Raw genomic sequence first — 19,765 nt, 5'->3', positions numbered from 1 at the left:
CAATACAATAATCATGAGCATAACTGTTTTTATTATATTATATTTATTATATATATTTAATAAATCGGGGTATAAAATATCCCTTTAAAAATCTGCAACCTCTTACAATGTGGACGGTACATTGTTCTCAGTGCCTGTTTACCTGATATTAGTTTTTGGTTGCTCGGTATGTAGAAGGTACAGTCTATAGACTGATTTACATCTGAATGGTCATGAGGAACAAGGAGGTCGAGTGACGTGCCCTCGGGTCACACAGTAATTCAGAACCCAGAATGTCCAAGTCTCCTAAATTCAATCCTCTATTCACTGATTCGTCACAAATTCCTTCTAGAAAGTGCCAAAAAGAAACGTAGCATTAATATTCACGAGTCAGGGAGGTTTCTGATAGCCAGCTTTTCTGTCGATAGCCTGTCAGGATTTTTTAAGCCCATGTTAGCCAATGCTGGAATGATTTCAACTGCAATCCAGGAGGAGACCGTGCACACACTGTGAAACATCAAAGGCCTTATTGGCTGCTGGACAAATTATTGAAGCCAATTCTGCAGCCTATGCAGGCACTGGGGCAGCAGTGTTTTGTCCCCTCTGTGTCGAGAGGTTTGGGATGTTACTTCACAGCAACTGCAGGCTGGGTTAACGTCTGAACTCGGGCTAGGGATGTGCCAAGTTTCTGGAGTACAGCATTGGGGAATGTGTTGTTTAGTGACAGGGCGTAGTAAATGCATGGCAATGTAAGAAAACATAGACAGCTGACACTGATTGCTACACTTAGTGTAAAAAGAGGAAGACAGTAAGCAGTGCTGGCATGGAGTAATTATTATTATTATTATCGTTAGTAGTAGTAGCACTGTATTATTTTTGTTGTTGTTGTTGTTAGTATTATTATTATTATTATTTTTATTATAATTGTGCTGTTGTTGTAATTTATGTCCACTTTACTGTGTTTGTTTTATTTTATTATAGAGCAAGTTGGCCAGGAAATTTTAGAAAATCTGCACCACGACCGAGAGAAAATACAGCGATCCAGAGACAGGGTGGGTTCATAACTAAACACAAAGTCATTGTTATTTTGTTCTGTTCAGCGATTTAGGTTGTGTTTGGGTGAGCTGGTTGTATCTTTTTAAACCCTTATTCTAGCACATCGGATTCTTCACTGAGATGCCTTGCTTTCAAATGTAAGATGAGCTCAGGTACAGCAACTTGGCTCAGAAGCAGCTTCTGTTTAAATGTCGTATAAAATACATGCGTCTGCATATTATCCAACACTGTTTAACACAGCGCTGTGAGAGCCATGTCATGTCATGTCCAATAAAAGCAGGAAATCTTAGTGGTGAGATGTTTTCAACCCTGTAGATGCCACAGTTTTGTTTTTCATTTTATCAAGCCTCCCAACACTTGCTATCAACCATGAAAAACACTTGAACGCCCTCTCATCTTAAATTAGCTTTGTGACTGAAAGAGCCCTTGTCTCTCAGACGTGTAGCTTTGGGCAGAGCATTGTTACATCGGGTCCAGGTGCATGAGCTGGAGGCAATTCCACCACTCTTCTTTGTCTTTTTTGCATGGAGCCCACGTTTATAAACCCTCTAAGCAGCTTTTATTTTCAAAACAGTGTCTCCAGAAAAAAAAAAAAAAGAATACAAAGCAATGTACGGAATGAGGTGTGACTGCTGATTATGCCAACACTCCTTGTGTAGTTAATTAAGGGAATTTAATGTAAAACATCGTCCAGTTATATTTTTATGTTGTACAAAGCCCCTTGTAATCCAGACATCATCTGTTAACAGTAGACCCTCTTTCAGCCAGAGTACAGGTATCTGTACAAGGCAGGTGTAAAACTGTTAGATCCCAGTTAGGGGCCGTCTCAAATGTGTTTTTATGAAGAATGGCTAAAGATTTCGACATGTCAACATTTTGATGTTGCAGACATTTCAAAGGAAATAAATACAGAAAAAAATACTTTTAAATGTCTGATGTCTGCAGAGGTTAGTACTCTCCCATGAGTCAAGACTGGTCCTCCCTTGGGGATCCCTTGGGGATTTTACCTTAAAAATAAAATAAAGCTTACAGTAGTTAAAAGGTGCAACATGTGTTCTCCATTACAAAAAGCCAAGGAAAAATTGGAACACTTTCCTTTGAAACATAGGGGTAGATGTACTAAAGTGTTGCATCTGTCACAATCGTTGCAAACCACATGCAAACCAGTTGGAAGTGTAGCTTGAAATGTACTAAACAAACGCAACGCTGTTAGCATCATTTTAACGAAGGCTTTGCAGCCGCAGATCTTATTTGCACTTTAGCCTTAAATGAAGATGTAATTCTGGGCGTTCTGCAGAAATTCACAAAAACAGGGTGGAGATCAAAAATATTGTAATGAAATGTACTAAAGCTGTGGGCAATTGCAACACTTACAATTGCATCAGTTTGTTAAGAACTTTTGACAGCATGTTTTAAACAGTTGCAATTGTTGTTGGCATTTCCCAGTCAGCTTTGTCTCATGTGTTGCCAATTGTGCTCAATGTATTTGAGACGAACACCCAAGTACCTAATTTTCACTAAAGTCGTAGTTACAAGTCTTGAAAATAAATTTCTATGACATTTCTGGTCTTCCCAGTGTGTTGGGAGCAATAGACTGCACACATGTGCCACTAACCCCTCCAGCTCATTCTGAGCATCTGTATTAGGACCGTGATCTATTGTGTGTTAACTGTCTAGGCTACTAAGTAGGCCAAGTTAAAAATAATAATTAAAATAAAATAAACCCTAAAATCATTTAGTTTCAATTTTAATATAATCTTGTACATTGTACACCAATGTGTACAATGCAGCAGCATGATTTATTTTGTGTTACCAGTAGGCTTAAGTACAAAAAAAGTGCGCTAGGTATTAATTTGATTTTACTACTGTACTGTATACTGTATAGGCCTACTGTACAGATTTATATTTTTACATAATGTAATGTGTAGCCTACCCAAAACACATTAGTGTTATTTCAGAGCAATGATTTATATTTAAAATACATCAAGAACTGTAAATGTATGTGTGTGCGATTGTATTGTTTTTAAACCCGACACCTCCTTATGTCGGACAACATGTCCGGTTTAGCGAGGGGCTACTGTATGATTATGAAAAGCTTTTTGGGGGTGAAAGTTAGGGCCCCACTATAGAATTTGATGGGATTAAACTGGCTTTCATTTTTTACATCTATAACAGTATTAAAATAGGTAAAATGAAGACGGAAGAGAATGCATTGTTCAGGTGACGTTTACATTGAACAAAAAAAAAAATGTTATTTTGATTCTTGCTCTCTGCTGCAGCAAACCACAACTCAACTGACGCTATTTTATCTGAAAAAATGTCGCACAACTCTCGCTAGAGATCTCGCTAAGATGATGCAAGTAATATTTAAATTAGTATATTGCGGCTGTCTTCATTAACATATTTTTTCTTAGTACATACGACAAAATGTGCACTTTGCGAATTGTTATAACGAAAATGCAAACTGCGGTATGTTTGCACTGCGACTGGCCCATCTTAGTACATCTACCACATAGTCTCTTGAAGCCCAGTTCCAAGCCACAAAGTGGCTTCGTGTTCCCTCAGCTTAAAACATTCAGGGGATGTTATCTGAAGTGAAATATGGAAGAAAGTAGGCACAAGTTAAGATCAGTAGTGGTAGATGCAGTAGCCACGGAAGTGGAGCGTAACATAAAATGGGCAAATGAGAGTACCATTATTGTGCTCAACTGGATGGCTATGAATTATTTAAAAAATGGTATTCCCCCTCTGCAGGAAATAAATGTTTTCAACTCTCAGTATTGATTGCATTGATTTCTTACCTGAAAATACGTGTTTTAAAATACCTGAACTCTGCATTATCTATAACAAACCAGACCATTAAGAAGTTCAAAGCATTCTGTTACATCCCATTAGCATTAACTATTTACTAATTTACTGAGAATGAGATTCTGACATATTGCATTTAGGTTTGTTCCCTTGTAGGTAATAATGTCCATGCATGGTTAATTTGTCTTGAACTTTCATGCATTTCTATTATTTAAACTTCCCTTGGTGTGTTAGTACAGTAAATTTGAAGCCATTTCAAAGTCATCTCAGAAACTCTTTAAATACACACTTCAATTTTGCAATGTTGTATAAACCCCTCAAGTGAAATTTGCCTGTTAACTTTACCTCAAATCTAATATGGCTTCCAGTGACGTTGATGGATGATCGAGACCAAAAAGCTTTTGAGATATGAATTTGGTACACAGGTGAGTTATATGATCCTGTCTAGTTGTAATCATGGGTCCCTTTTGTCCCTTATTCCTCACCAGAAATGTCCACTTGTACTTGTATTACGGTTAGCACCCTGTGTGTTTGTAGACCAGTGTTGTATTTATTATACATTGTATTCTGTTCAACAACATTTCTTTCTGTTGTGCAGCTTCGTGAAACAGATGCCAATCTGGGAAAGAGTTCCAGGATCCTCACAGGAATGTTGCGAAGGTAAGAACAAGGTAGGGTTGCCCTGTACTACTACTTCAAGCACAGCTACATACATTGAACCTGGACTGAAACTACTCATTTAGGGATTATTAAAATAAATACTACATTATATTGGAAGAAGAAAATACAGTGTGGCTCTTTAATACTATTTAAAACAACCACAACTAGTGATTTCCAACATACTAACATAATACAAAAAGAATAATAATTTACATTTCTTTTTTTTTTTTTTTTTTAGAAAGGTACTTTTATTTGGCACTTTTATATTTCGGTAGTGATGTTTGCTTTGTTAATGACATAATTTATTAAAATATGAACTATTTATGATTTTTTTCTTTTCTTTTCTTTTTTACATGATGACCGGTCTGTTTTTTAATGCTTTTCAGCCATTAATAAACTCACATTGTTAATGACAAGCAAGTACATGTAGTCATAATATTACATTCTCTGCAAAACAGCCAATTGTGGGAGCTCTTTTCTATTTCTGAGCTCAAATGAGATGTTATTCTAAAGATCTGTTGTTGTTGCTGCAGCAGTATCCAAGGGTATAGGAATCGTGTTTGTTAAAAGGTTTTGTGAAATAAAATAAAAAGACAATTTCTCTGCAACAATAAAAACGATATTTTAATACAGCTATGTAGAGCTTTATAGGCCAGTCCAACTTCCAGAGACAAGCTTTATCCTTTTCTCAAAGCCACATAGACAGCAAGGGTTTAGAAAAGGAAAAAAGTTCAGTTGAACGTCTGTCACGTCTCCATGTTACAAACTGCTTCCATTCCTGTCTGTGAACCGTGACGTTACAGTTTTGATTAAGAGTAATATGTAAATGACACCAGCTACATTTAAAATGCAGGGCAGAAAGGAAGTAGCAATTGAAATAGATGCTTCAATGCTTGTAGACAATCAAAACCAGCACGGCTTGCGGAAAGGCCCCCGGTGACGCGGACTGTAACCAATATTCTGCATATGTCTCCATTTTGTCAAATCTCATTAGGGGGTCCGCCTGCTTTGTGTCATTGCAGCTGTCCAGAAATCATTCATCATTTTTAGTGTAAAGTAAATAACATGCAGTTATTTAAATAATATCATATTAATGTTAAAGTTCAGCTGTCACTTAATGGGACGACTTAATCAGACGTAGCATTTAGAAATGTGCGGTTGCACTTGACTTTGCTGGGCTTTCAGGTTAGCAGACTCAAATCAGGATTTATGAGTTTTCTGAACCAATGCGTTTCTCTGTGTTTATGCTTGATGGACTCTGCCTCTCTTGTATGAAAGCAGAGTTTATTTTAAATAAAAATAAAGCATTTCTTAATATTGAGTTTGAATAGAGTTTGAAAGTAATTTATAACCTGGAAAATACAAATAAAACAAACTCTCTATTGTCTCTTGTTTCAGTGTTTTCTTCAGAACTGCCATGTTTCCATGTCTGTTAGACTGCATCTGTGTTAGAGCAGCAACATGATTAATAGCTTTATTTGTATTTTTCAGCTTTAAAAAAAGTAATGTGCTTTAGTTGAAAGAATCCAAATATAGATCTTTATTTGAATTTTTAAACTACAGATAGATAAATGCTAGAATCAAAATATTTGGAATTGCAGAGTCACAGTGACTTAAACCCGAACAGATTTTGAGATCTACCAAGGAGCTTCCTCATTAAAGGTTGCAGCATGTACCAGAAACTGAAAGAGTTCATGCAAGTGTACCGGTGTTAAATAAGACCTAAAGGGTAAAGAATGATGTTAAATAAAAATGGCACATGAAGTGTGCTTGAGAAGTTTATCATGCAGAGTAAAGGGTTTAAAAAAAGAACCCATTTTGCAAATTCTCAGAGGCATGATTTGTGTACCTTACCGGCGTTCTTACATTTAATTTGTTTGATCCAAATGATTACCGCTTGGCCATTTCTCTATATTAGTGTGTGTAAGTCTGCATCTAAGTATTGTTTGTTAAAGTGGCTGCAAAACAGATAAATCCACTTTCCATTACTCTACAAGGCTTCAGTCTACCTCCGGTCGTGCAGTAAGCTGGAGAAAAGCGCCTTTAGCACTGATGTTATTTATAAAAATGAAACACCAGGGAAGTCATCCCACAGGCTTTTCAGACTACCCTGATGTACAATCAAACAATCCAACTTCCCAAACATGGGAACACAGATTACAAAGAGCATTGAACCCTATCAAGTTATTTATAATGTTCTAGGAAAGAAGCTAAGAAGCACTTGGATGACACATGGAGTCCGTCGCCCTCGGTTTCATTTCCTAAAATTGTGTTGGTTTGGAAATCACAATGCACAGCATTTCAGTAGAAAATGAATAGACTGGCGCCAGTGTTTCTCTGTAGGCTTGTTGTTGAAATTATGACATTGCACCAACTTGGTGGTTAGGTAAGATAATAAATACCAAGGGCATGATTTTTTTTTTTTGTACAGAGTAATGAAAGAGTTACTACTTATTGCTAAGTGAAATACAGTATTCATGTCTGATAACTGCTTACTGTCTCACTCTTTATACAGTTCTCTTTTTTCTTTCTTAAAGAGTTGTGTGGTGGCCAGCTCCACTGTGTACCATCAGCCCAGATGCTGCTGGGAAGGGCCTGAGCAGCTCTGTAGTGTCACACATGTCACCCAAACAATTGACAGTGCCACTGTGTTTAAAGATATAGCGGGGCATGCTCAGAAAGGGCTGCTGCAACATGCAGGGGGTCGAGTCAGTTGTCACACGGATCAAAAGTCAAGCCTTTCCTTTGAAATGGGTATGTGGCTGAGACAAGACAAGCCTTATCTTTCAGACAAACAAACAAGAAAACAACCTCTACACACTTAACTGAAAGGGTTTCATATCCGCAGCATAGCACAAAAAACAGTGATTGTTTTTTTATAGCTGTGCTGCACATAAAGACAGATAAGGACTCACTGTACAAATACATTCAGGCTGTGGCTCTGGGGTTATTTTAGATGTTAAACAAGACCATTAAAGACGCAGACATGTCATTTGGTTGTTAAACAGCTGTAGGCAAACAAAATTAGTAAATGATTACACAAGAGATGTATTTCCGAAAGCATGACCATGTTACATGTTATCTAAGATGCTGGTGTGTATGTATGTACAGTACATGTGTTGTGTTTGTGTGTGTGTGTGTAGGTGTTTTTTATGATCTTGTTACTGCACTGGGCATATTTAGTATTGTCTGGTGATGCCTGCTTAAGAACTGGTGGGGTAGCATGGTTATGTCTGTTAGACCTATAATTAAATACAAATTTGCAAACAATGTCAGACACTCTGTTAGATCAAAGCATCTAGCCCTGGGACATTTAAAGACGGGGGAGAGAAAAAGATGATTTCCAAATTCAGACTTCTCAAGTAAGGGTTAGGTTTGCTTTTTAACACTGAAATATTAAACATCTGATATGTAGGTCATATAATTAATGAAATGCAGGAATTACAGTGGGCTGCGGTGGGATGCAAATTGAGGGAGTCTTGGGGGCTTCTTGAAGTCTGAAGTGAAGACTAACAAAAATATTTAATATTATTTTTAATTGGAGCTGAAAGATTTAACAAATTATAGTTCAGTCTGTTTTTTTAATTCTTTTATTTATTTAGTTTCCTTTCCTCCATTTTCTTATCACTCATTAAAGTGCATGCTTACAGTGCAGGAGCTCTGGGGATGGAGTGCTGTTAAGGTTGTGTATAATGTGTCAGTACAAGGTTCACCAACTATATCCATCTATATCATATATATATATATATATATATATATATATATATATATATATATATATATATATATATATATCCATCAAACCATATCCAAAAAATATATTCCTACAACTCAGGTGTCCACATTACCACTCGACAGGTATGATCAAAGCCCAGTTTCTTTGGACCAGCAGACTTCCAAAAGGAATCCAATATGTTGTGTTTTTGAATTCACAGCAAAAAAAAAAAAAAAAAAAAAAATGGGTGTTTTGAAGGGTGTGATCCGTAGTGTAGTGGTGAAGTAAATGACATGTCAACACATTCCAACCCTCTTTAATTCTCAAAGCATGGACTGTGTAGCTTTTTCTTTTTGCTATTAAAGACACCAGAGAAGTACTGAAGATGTCATGAGTACTGACATATTTCCCTGGCATTAATGTAGCATGAGAACAGTCGCCATGCAGGCTCCAATCATCCGTAACTGTTGTGTAGCATGTATGTAATTAGTGCTATATTTCTGACCACCAATATGGTTTATTTAAGTTTTTGAAACATTTGTGAACGATACAGCTTGCAAAGTTCAGTTTACTTGGGTGTGTTCTGTTAGACACTTTCCCCGGGGTTCCCAGATGTCGGAATAAACATGATATCAGTCCTGGCACTGGAATTGCCATCTCCCTGTACATCACACCTGTACAAATTTTATTATAGTCAGCTACATTCTAGTACTGTGTCATCATTAAAATATGTAACCTCTTATTGAACTTCCTAATTCAAACTGTGATCTGTCTGGGAAATAATCCTCCGTGCACTTTGGCCAGATATTCCTGAGTTGGGGTGAAACTGTTTATTGCTGAGTGTATCACCTGGTTAAAGCAATCTGTGTGTGTTTTTCTTTTACTTCCTCACTATGGTGGTTCAGCACACAACACTGAAATCCAGTTCTCAGCTCAAACAGGGACAATGCATCACCTCTCATACGGTGCAGCATGCTTTTAGCTTTGACCCATAGTTACAGCTTTACTTTATTGTGCATTTTTGTTTTAGATTGTATTTTTTCATTACATCTGGATTCATATTTATTGCTAGGGTGTGTATTTGCTCAAGAATAAAAAAAATACTTGAGGAAGCACTGAACTTTTCCAGCTTGATAGGGAAGATGAAAGGTGTGCAGTGTTATTATCCTCAGGCTGCTTGCATTTTATCCAGTGGGGTTGAAGTTGTTGAAGAAACTAGCTGCTGCAGAAACAACAGCTATAAGAAAGCCTCGCTGGCTAATTATGAATCCTACACAGAGAAATAAGACCTATTCATCAACGTGACACACATTTCAAATTCAGAGTGGAATTTGCTTTGTAATATTATCTGATATTCTATAAAGAATATGCATATTCCGCAAAGAGCAGAAGCCTACTAGACTGGTTAGATAACAGCAGAATAGTGTAATACTAATTATTTACTACCATTAATTAATGCACATTTTGAGTTTCTGACATGACTTTATTTTCTCATTGTGGTGATTTTTTATTTTTATTTTTTTTTCCTTCCCCTACCATTATCAATTGTTGTGTAAAAATTTGATAATTGGGGTTGTTTTCCAATCTACAAATTGTATTATTTTAAAGCAGCTTTTATTCATGAACTGACAATAAGTATGCAAAAATGCAGAATATTCAAATGCATTTTATCTTCATATAGTGACCCTTTGGTATATATATATATATATATATATATATATATATATATATATATATATATATATATATATATATATATAATCTTTGTGATATGTACGCTGTTGCATCTGTAACCCAATACAGAAATCAACAAATCATTCAAAATATTACTATTTAGGGCTTTTTTGCCACAAATGTTATTGTTTTTTGAAGAGAGAGGGTTTAAAATGTTTAGTTAGACAAAATAAACTGTCTACACACTGAATTGTTTATACAATGAATCTCCTTTTGTGCATTATTCTGTACAGGCCATTTATATGAGGATGCAGTTGAGCAGCTGCCATGATAAAATAATGAGGCGATTCTGTATGAGTATCACAGTACTGACTACATTGTTTGCTGTTGTATGGTATGGAGCTATTTCAATAGATAATAGGGTTCCTATAGCAATTAGAATCCATCACACTGTCTTCATTGCATGTCTTTAAGTTCAGTGCACCATTATGTGTTGGGTGACATGAGCTTACCAGCCACAGCCACATAGGATTTCTTAGCAGCATGTGCACTTTGTACAAAGTAATGTACTTTAATAAAAAGGCAGTGTATAGCCTTGCCGTGCTTGGCACCTACACGTTCCTGTGTGTGTTATCTGATAACAAAAGGAAGTCCTGTGTTGGAGGACGGGGGGGGGGGGGGGGGGGTAGGGTGGTACTTGACAGTCTCAGTTCTTTAAATTCAGGATTTTCATCCATGCCTGCCGGTCACCACTACTTACAATGCTAATATCTCAGAATTAATTTCACATAGCAACTTTGCATGCACAGTGTCATGGAAATGCTCTCATGTGACTTGTTGGATTCCAGAATGATGAAGACTGATTGGTTAGAGATATCGACTCCACAGTTTGTACGCAACTGTATTCTATGAATCTGTGGGTAAAGTTGAGTTGAGTCAACTTTGAAAGATTTGGCTGTGCTCCATTTATATATATATCCTACCAAATTTTTATATGTAAATATTTAAGTGATTCCTGTGTTGAAAAAAAAATAAAAATCCCTACTTTCTTTTTTTTTTTTTTTGCTGTCTGCTCCTGTTCTGCTCCTTGTCTCATCAGATAAGGTTTAAAAATGTCAGAGGTGCAATACCGGAGTCATGTTTCTAGAGCTGCTGTTGTACAGAGACCCACAACACAATTCCAATCCTCCTCTCATCGTAGTATGTGTGTGTACAACCGAACTGATAGGTTAAAACCGCTTGCATGTAATGAGCACTGTCCTGAAGGAGTGTCCAAGGAGGGCTTATTGGACGATGATACTTTGTGTAGGTCTTGATCTTCATCGTTCAGCTCTTCAGCATTGGAAATCTAGGACTACAGATTGCATTATTCACAACAAATAGCCTAATTTCTCGGAGCACCAGTGAAACAAAACCACAGAAAAACAAAAGATAAAACTAGATGCAATTTTCCTACCATGTGGGAAAGCCAAATATTAAATAAAATACACCCAGCCCCCCCCCCCCAATGCTTCCTAAAGAGCTGTTTTAACCGAATAATGTATCCCTGTATCATTTGTGTATCTATAAAACATCTTTGCTACACAGATTGTGAAGCATTTTTATGCAGACTGCTGTCTACCATGTTTTAATAGCTATTCACTTAGTGGAGCCTCATTTAAATGCAGTCCAGGCTGAGCTAACTGAAATGAAGTGTCATGTGCTGGGTGTTTGTATTGTATGTGAAAGGATGTTGGGTTGACCCAAGTATAGACTAATATCATGTGTCACAGAAATAGTTGGCACTTCTTTGGCATTCTTGGCTCACTGACAATTCAGATTTATTTTCTTTCATAAAGATGATGTCTTTGTGGTGCCAGGAACAGCAGGTGGTCTGTAAACAAGGGGAGCATTTCTAAGGCAGCCTTTGTACTATTTGGTCGATATAATCATTAGGCTAAAACTTGTTGACTAAGAGTATTTTCCATTCCCTTTGTAATACAGAGATTGACCTTGATTAATGATTTTGCCAAGTACAGGCTAATTTATGACACTGAAAATAAATGTTTTATACATACCGATTGAGTTTATTAGTAGTAGTAGTAGTAGTAGTAGTAGTATTATTGTTATGATGTTTCAATGTCCCCTAAAATAAGATTTATCCATGATAAGAAATATCATATTGCAAAATATATTTTCTAATTTCTTAATCTTTATCAGCTTTATTCAATGTGAATATCTGAATGGATGTGTCAAGGTAAATATGTATGTGGCACGAGTGACTTAATTCATTGTTGTTTCTGAATAATAGAAGCGGGCTAACACCTGTATTGTGTGGTCCAGTGGTTAAAGAAAAGGGCTTGTAACCAGGAGGTCCCCGGTTCAAATCCCACCTCAGCCACTGACTCATTGTGTGACCCTGAGCAAGTCACTTCCCCTCCTTGTGCTCCGTCTTTCGGGTGAGACGTAGTTGTAAGTGACTCTGCAGCTGATGTGTAGTTCACACACCCTAGTCTCTGTAAGTCACCTTGGATAAAGGCGTCTGCTAAAAATAAACCAAAAATAAATTCACATTTATAGCACTAGCCTCTCACAGCTCTTGCGTTTTATATTTTTTTGTTTTTTATCACTGTTCCTTTCTTTTTTCAATTAAAACTTTTTTTTTCCTTTTGTCTTTTAGATTAAAGTGTACATCCATGAAAAATAAAACATAAACTATCCCACCTTGCTGTTCCGAATGTATCTGGTCATTGTATAATAATCTGTATTCGCCCAATCTGCATAATGCCACACTGCTATGTCCAGAATCACTGTTCTCAAGAGTCAAAAAGCATGACTTCCACATGTACCCTCACATGTGCTCTGAAACGTACCGGCACATGCCCATGAAGCGTTGTATAAGCTATATTAAATCCGTGTGGAAACACACTAGTCTGTGTGACAAACATGGTCCGTCTAATTTTCCATAAGGAAGGAACTTGTACCTGCTTTCGTTTTGTGTAGTAGACATCTTTCACACTGTACATGTTTCCTTCACATGTTGTATTTTGATGCATTATTATGATTATTGTTGCATTCAATAAAATTAAAAAAATGTCTCTACTGTGTAAGTGGTTGCGTGCAAAAGAAAACCAAGACAGAGTTGTTCTCATTTCCAACTAATGAAGGGACCTGCCCACAACTATAGCAGCACTGTGTTATTTCAATATACGTGTCCAAAGTCTTAGATATAGCTCCAGATGATTCGGAAGTTTTGCAGAATGGACACATATCAAATATACTAGCAAATTCGGAATGATCCGACCAAAACAAATAAATATTGCATTTTTTCATCCTTTAGTATTTGGTTTTCATTTGCATTTCCTGACACAACACATGCACAATTATCTACACACCGCTGAGTGGGAAAGTTGAATTCAGCCACAAATTTCTCCCTATCAGTTTCTGAACAATCTGATGCTGAAATATTGTCTGGCATTATTTCGGACGTTCCCTGTGTACAGTCACACTGTGTTACTGAGGAAAATTAGAATTGAAACTGTTATTTGGACACATACTGATTATTATACAATGACCAAATACATTCGGAACAGCAAGGTGGGATAGTTTATGTTTTATTTTTCATTTAGTGCTGATGTACCTTAATAATCGTGTGAACAATTTCAATGCCGCTTATCTTAGGTAAATTCTAGAGGCAGTTCAGAAAGCTAGGGAAACATGTTTCTGAGTTTGAAAAAGTGTACAAAGACTTTATTGAAATCTTTTGTTTAAAAGGAAAAATAAAAATGATAAAGCCCACATTCCAGAAGTCTGCCAGATAGAAGCTGCTGTTTCTCCCGCATTGACTATTGTTTCCCCATAATTGCTGTTTTTGGGTTAACTTGAAAAGAGAACCAGGGCTAAGCGGAAAAGGCAGTAGCTTCCTACTCTTTCAGGATATTGTGAAAGTAGTGTGGTATCTACATTTCAGGACCGTATGCATGTCTTGCTGTGCAGTTTGTGAATTTATTTTCATGAAGTTGAATTTTTTTTTAGGTGAATATTGTGACAGGAAGCAATAGTGTTGGAGAATGACGCAGGCATTGTTCCAAGGTGATGTGTGTACTGTTCTACAACACATACCCACATGCATGCATTGGACCAGGAACAACAGTACTCCTTATTGTTTTAAGGGATGCCATATCAAGGTGTGTGTCAAGGTTTTATAATATTATATGAAAATACTGTACAGCCCTAAGTCGTCAAAGAAACATTTAGACAAAATATATTTTTTAATGGATTCATTTGGTTATGATTATAAATCTCTGACCTTTTAGACCAGGGGGACAGTTGTTCTTCATTTGTGTAATTGTTTGAAGAGAAGGATGGTTTGGTGTGAAAGTTGAGTCATGCTTCCCATTTTTTTTAGCATATTTTTATAGAGCTAAGAGGAAATAAAAGGCTCTTTCTTGCTGAGCAACCCTGTCATTGAACTTTTTGTTGCTTGGATTTGCCAAATTACACAAGCACGACTGTTGAGAAATGTGTTTCGCCTCAGTGGAGGCTTAAGGTTGAACTATTGACTTCTTCAAAGGTGGTCGGCTGCATACATGATTTAATTGATGTTCTTTATTTGTTAAAACAATTAAATGCCAAATGTCAGTTCAAATAGTTTTTGAAGAAAATGCGATAATCAAATCATGGTGAACCCACACCTATTACCCTAAGCATACTGCAAGTCTTACTGTATGTAGAGTACAAACACGCTGTATAACAGGTAAGCTGTTACATTATTAACGACAGATAATTTGCAAGCACAGTAGAAGACTGACCAGGATGGCAGTTCACAAATGTTTCTTGTGTGAACAGGTCTTTGTGATCTCATCTTTGCTTTGCAACCACCAGAAAACTGCCCTGCCTACTTGTTTGTAATGATGGTCAGTTCACACTGAAACTGCCTCTGCTGCAGCCAATGCTAGCAGGGCTGGGGCCTGCCATTGGCCATTTTAACTTTTCACAAGCCCTAGGACACCCACCACTCCAACTTAAACTCACACAAACATGAGAAGTCGGGGAATTCTCATCTGGTTTAGCCCCTATGATCCTGTTTTATTGAGCTACAATTTACTTAACAAGATGCATTGTCTATATATTACAAACAAGGTTTAGATTCTTCAGATTCACACTTTAGATTACATTTTATCTTCCAGAATAACTATGCTGTACCTACTATTTTCCTTCTGCCCATTGACAAAGACAATTGGAGGTCGCATGTTTGAATCTGAATCTGATATTTTCCCTCTGCCCACTGACAGAGGCAAACTGGTTTGAATCTGAATCTTTTGGGCCTTTCAACAACACATAATTATGTAGCCCTGCTTCTGAAATTATCTGTATTCACTGTTAAAAGCCATATTCTCCTATCTTTTGTAATTACATCTCCTTACTGATTTAAATGTCATTATTCTTAATCAGTAAAGGAAACTGTACAGGTGTTCCCAAAATAATTTATTAAAATTTATTGAAAAGGAAGGGAAAAATACTGTACCAAGAAACACAGCTGAAGCCTACATATAGCGCAAAGCCAGTGGTGTAGTGGTAAATAAAAAAGTGGGTAAACTGCCATGTTTAGTAGAGTTGAACAGAAAGATTGAACAGATAAACATGAACAGATACATTGTTCTAGGTCCTCAGCCAACCACAGCCACCCTTATAGTCCTTAACCCTTTCAGGTGCTGTTCACGTGAACAGTCACAGAGCTGACGGTGTGCTTCACTGAACAGTTCTGGGAGCGTCCTTTCACGGGCTAGGATGAAGGCTATTAACACTGCCCTGAAGGTCCAGTGTGCCTAACAACATAACATTAACAGAAAATAAACAACCAATCATACTCGCTCACACACAGAACATGCAGTCCAGTGGCCACGCCCCCCCCCCCCCCCCCCTGCTCACGCCACAGTTCTAACTGAGAGCTCTCAGCTGTCAGTCTCACGCCCAGCAACGCAACACAGACGCTCACTGTTCAAATATCTTGTCTTTAACCCAGCATTTGCATATCACAGGAGAGTAGAAGTGAGTAAACTCTATATCCCATATATGAGAAGTGGGTAAACGCTATATTGCTAAATTAAAAAGTGAGTAAACGCCGTTTACCTGTGTATACCCTCGACTACACCGCTGGTCCAACCCAAGTGATCTGAGTCTAAGATTCCTTAGATACAATGATTATCTTTGGTCTTTCAAGGACTGTGGTTATCCATTGTTAATGCACTTTCTGAATCACCTAATAAAATGTATCTTTTTTATTGTATTTTGAGGGGGGAAAATCAAGCACTAACATAATTAAAATAAAATACTTTTTTTTTCTATTCAATTATTTTATTTTGTGCACAGAAATGGACTTTAAAGTAACACTAGGTGCCTTACCCACTGCTTCAAGCATAAAACCAGTCCTCATTTGAACTGCATGCTGTGTTGAATATTATTGACATAATGTGGTTTATTTGTTTTGTGCATATTTCCAGACTTTCAGGCTCGATTTGCTTTTATTTACCAAGACATTGATGTATATAAGCTAAAAACTGCTTTGTGGTCAAGTATTTTAGGGGTTGCTTGACATAGAAACAATTTAAACACTGGTTTCCTTTAGCAGTCTTTTATTAAAATTTTGACAGGATTTCAGACTTAATGGTCAGTACTACAAAACAAAAATATGATCACGATATAGTAACACAAGCTCCACTCTTTCATTTGTTCGGTGAGAGCAAAGGTTAGTGACAACACTTGTGTTGTAGTATCAGTGTGTGGAGACAGTTCAGTGATAGGGTCTAATGTACAATAATGATGTCCTTTTACCTGTGAACATTCCCTTAGTTTTGAATAGATGTCAGGTGCAATTTGAAATTGCAAAAAGCATTGGCACTGGCTACTAGTCATGTACAGTACTTACAGAAACATCAGCTTAGTAAGAACATAAGATAGTACCATTGAGCTGGCAGTAGATTTTTTGTATAAGAGTAGAAGATGGATGTCTATGTACAGCAAGTTATCTAATTATCTAAAAATGCTTATGAAATTAGAAATATAGAACTTCACCTCAAAAAACTGAATACTGTATAGATATTTAATAGCATCATATCTTCAAAGTAAAATCATAACATTAATAATTTTCATTTCTAAAGATTCAATTTCCCCTCATTATAACAGAATGAGGAGATTCTGACATATTGAATCCTTTTGAAGTACAAAATAAAAAGTGTAATTGGGACTCCCATTAGTATTGTAGGTTACATATAGATGTACAGTATACCCTGCACACAACTATTTTAGTTGACAGAATCATGCTTTTAATTCTTAATTTATTTTTGTTTAAATTACACAATGAAAACATGCATGCTAATGTACATCCATAGTTCTAAAAGAGATTTGGAAATGGTCTGTGGGATTGATACACTTGCAGAGGTTATTTCTTTCTCGTTTGGTTATCATTCCGTACACTTTCTGGTTGTTGTAGTGTTTGGGAAGTCTGACAATCAGATAATGAGTTGGGTCACACAGTTGCTGCTGCTCTACTTTTGACCAATAACAGTAGCATGGCCTAGAAGTGAGCCGGGGCACACTGGTATTAGTGCCAGCCCACTGCACTGGGGAACACAGGCTGTTGTGCCAGGCAGCTGAGCAGGGAAGCACAGACATTAATGCCAGTCAACTGAGCTGGGGCAAAGTGACTGAACTTCTGTCTAGCTGAGCTGGGGCACACACAATTCAATCCCAAGCAGCTGAGCCGATTCACAAAGCATTTTCATCCTGTTCTCGTTGGTATAATGTTTAATTTAATATTTGAATATCATTTTTATGCATGTGTTTTATATTATGTTCAACACAGCGTGATCACAAGGTGTCTATTTCACTTTGTCTGATTTTACATCATAGCAAGTCTATAAGATGTGGCTTAAAAATGATGCAGTGGTAGTAAACAGTAATTAGAGTTGAACACCCTCCATTGCTGAATAATAATAATAATAATAATAATAATAATAATAATAATAAAGAAGTGTCACAGGGTATGATGGTGTTCTATAGTTTTTTATTATGGGAATTTGTTTTAGATTTCAGCAGTTATACACATTGTTCACAATCCTACAGTATAAACCTCTCTGTAACTGTGCTGAATCGATCCCTGATTATGAGAACAGACATTCTGTTGCCACAGAACTGATTTCATCCAAACAATATCAAATGCTGCGTAGCGTTTCCAAGAAGCTGGTACTAGCTGGAATAGTATCCATTCTCTGGCACTGCTGCTATGTACTGCTACAAACCCCCTGTGCCCTCAATGTTGCCTTGTTTCATTTTAGGACATCATGTTGAACAGGGAAGAACTTGCTGCGTCCCATAGTAATGCTGTCTGAGGCTGTGTTTGTTTGAACTATTGTGTGTCGTATAAGAACACTTTTTTGTCCTGTATAAGAACCTAATTGGGCTCAGTTCCAGTATAGGTGCTGATTTCAGTGGCTGCCTTGGCTGGCCTTTTGACCTGCTGGTCACAAGAAAAATTGTGCTTCCAGCTTAAATGTAGAATCACAGGAGGGAAGTGCATGGCCTAATGAAAATGAAAATGTGCACCTTTATAATTATGAGCATTTTTTTAATTTGTTTTTTTGTAAATCCTCACAACTCAATAAGCATTTGAGAGAATTCCTTGTGCACTGTCAACCTTGGCCTTTACCACCCACCTAATAGGCTGAGCTATTGTTATTAGTAATATGGGATCAACTCACCAACATTGGAATAGACTAAAAGTATAAATTGTGACAGACATGGAAGAGGAAGATGTAGTCCAAGAGGGGCAAAAAGATTACATCCCCCAGAATGCCACAGGAGGGGAGGCAGGGTGAGATTCACCTGGCTCCAATATGTAATGATTGTCTCCTGCCTGTGATTAGCAGGCAGGTATATAAGAAAGCAGGAATATCAGTCTCCAGTCTCCAGTCTGTGTGAAGAGAGGCTGTCACGGTGAAGAAACCTCTATGGTTTTCAAAGGAAACTGTGTTCAGTTAGTACTCCATGTGGGAGGTTTGATTTTGTATTGTTTTGCTTTCAGTTCTTTTATTTCTGTAATTAATAAAAATGCACGCAAATGCTATTTAAAACTTCAAATCTTGTCTCTGAGTCTCTATCACAGGGGCTACGAACCTCTTAAAAATAAGTCAAATCTTTTACAAAATGTAGCATTTATTTAAATATATAGAGTTAGATTTTTTTTTCCAAAAGGACAAGGGATGTAGCTGTAGTGCAACACAGGGCGTGTTGTTTTTATGGTAGCAGTGCCTCACTTTGACATCCTTGTTCTTGCAAACATCTTGAGTTTCTTTATTTGGGTTATACTTTGAAACAAAAATTACCTAAAAGAAAAAAAAAAAAAAAAAAAAAAGGACATAGCTATGTTACCTACCTTTTGGCGTAAACATTTACAAGCTAAAAAAAAAATAATGAAAACCTGTTTATCTGCTACAGATGCTGTGCTGAGCTGGATAGAGCAGCGTGGGTATTGTACAGTCATGACAAGGTAGTCTCCCCCTCATGATTAGAACATGTTGTAATATGAGATTTGCATTTACCAAGCAATGATCTGTGTAATTTAGCAAACTCTTAATTGATTGCCCCCTAATGTGCAATAATGTCTACTGGAATGTTCTCATCATAAACCGAATCTAATGTACTGCTTTCACTAGAAGACCCAATCCACTTATTTGTGCAGCCGTACTGTGCGGGTCTCTAGTTTAAAAAAAACTGCAAGCACACTATAAAGGTTATACAGACATGACTGGCTTATCACCTTGAAAGAGGTTGTATTGTTGTGGGATTTCATTCCTTTTCTTTACTGGTAAAAAAAAATACTTTGTGGATAACGTT

General features: G+C 37.0%; 1 protein-coding gene across 4 annotated transcripts in view; it reads left to right on the top strand.

The window, feature by feature from the left end:
- Positions 1 to 19,765, top strand: part of LOC117416071 (vesicle transport through interaction with t-SNAREs homolog 1A-like) — a 119,558-nt gene that overhangs the window by 69,048 nt on the left and 30,745 nt on the right. For 2 of the 4 annotated variants that reach the window (XM_034027109.3, XM_034027110.3), the window contains 2 exons: positions 961 to 1,031; positions 4,442 to 4,514. In XM_034027109.3, coding sequence (XP_033883000.1) covers positions 961 to 1,031; positions 4,442 to 4,507 — 137 coding nt within the window. In that variant the 3' untranslated portion in view covers positions 4,508 to 4,514. The remainder of the gene's footprint in view (positions 1 to 960; positions 1,032 to 4,441; positions 4,515 to 19,765) is intronic. The other 2 variants (XM_034027107.3, XM_034027108.3) reach the window with 1 other exon arrangement.

Source organism: Acipenser ruthenus, chromosome 7 (genome assembly GCF_902713425.1).
Source record: "Acipenser ruthenus chromosome 7, fAciRut3.2 maternal haplotype, whole genome shotgun sequence".
NCBI lineage: Eukaryota > Metazoa > Chordata > Actinopteri > Acipenseriformes > Acipenseridae > Acipenser > Acipenser ruthenus.
Note: the sequence above shows the minus strand (reverse complement) of the source record. Positions and strands in the feature narration are given on the sequence as shown.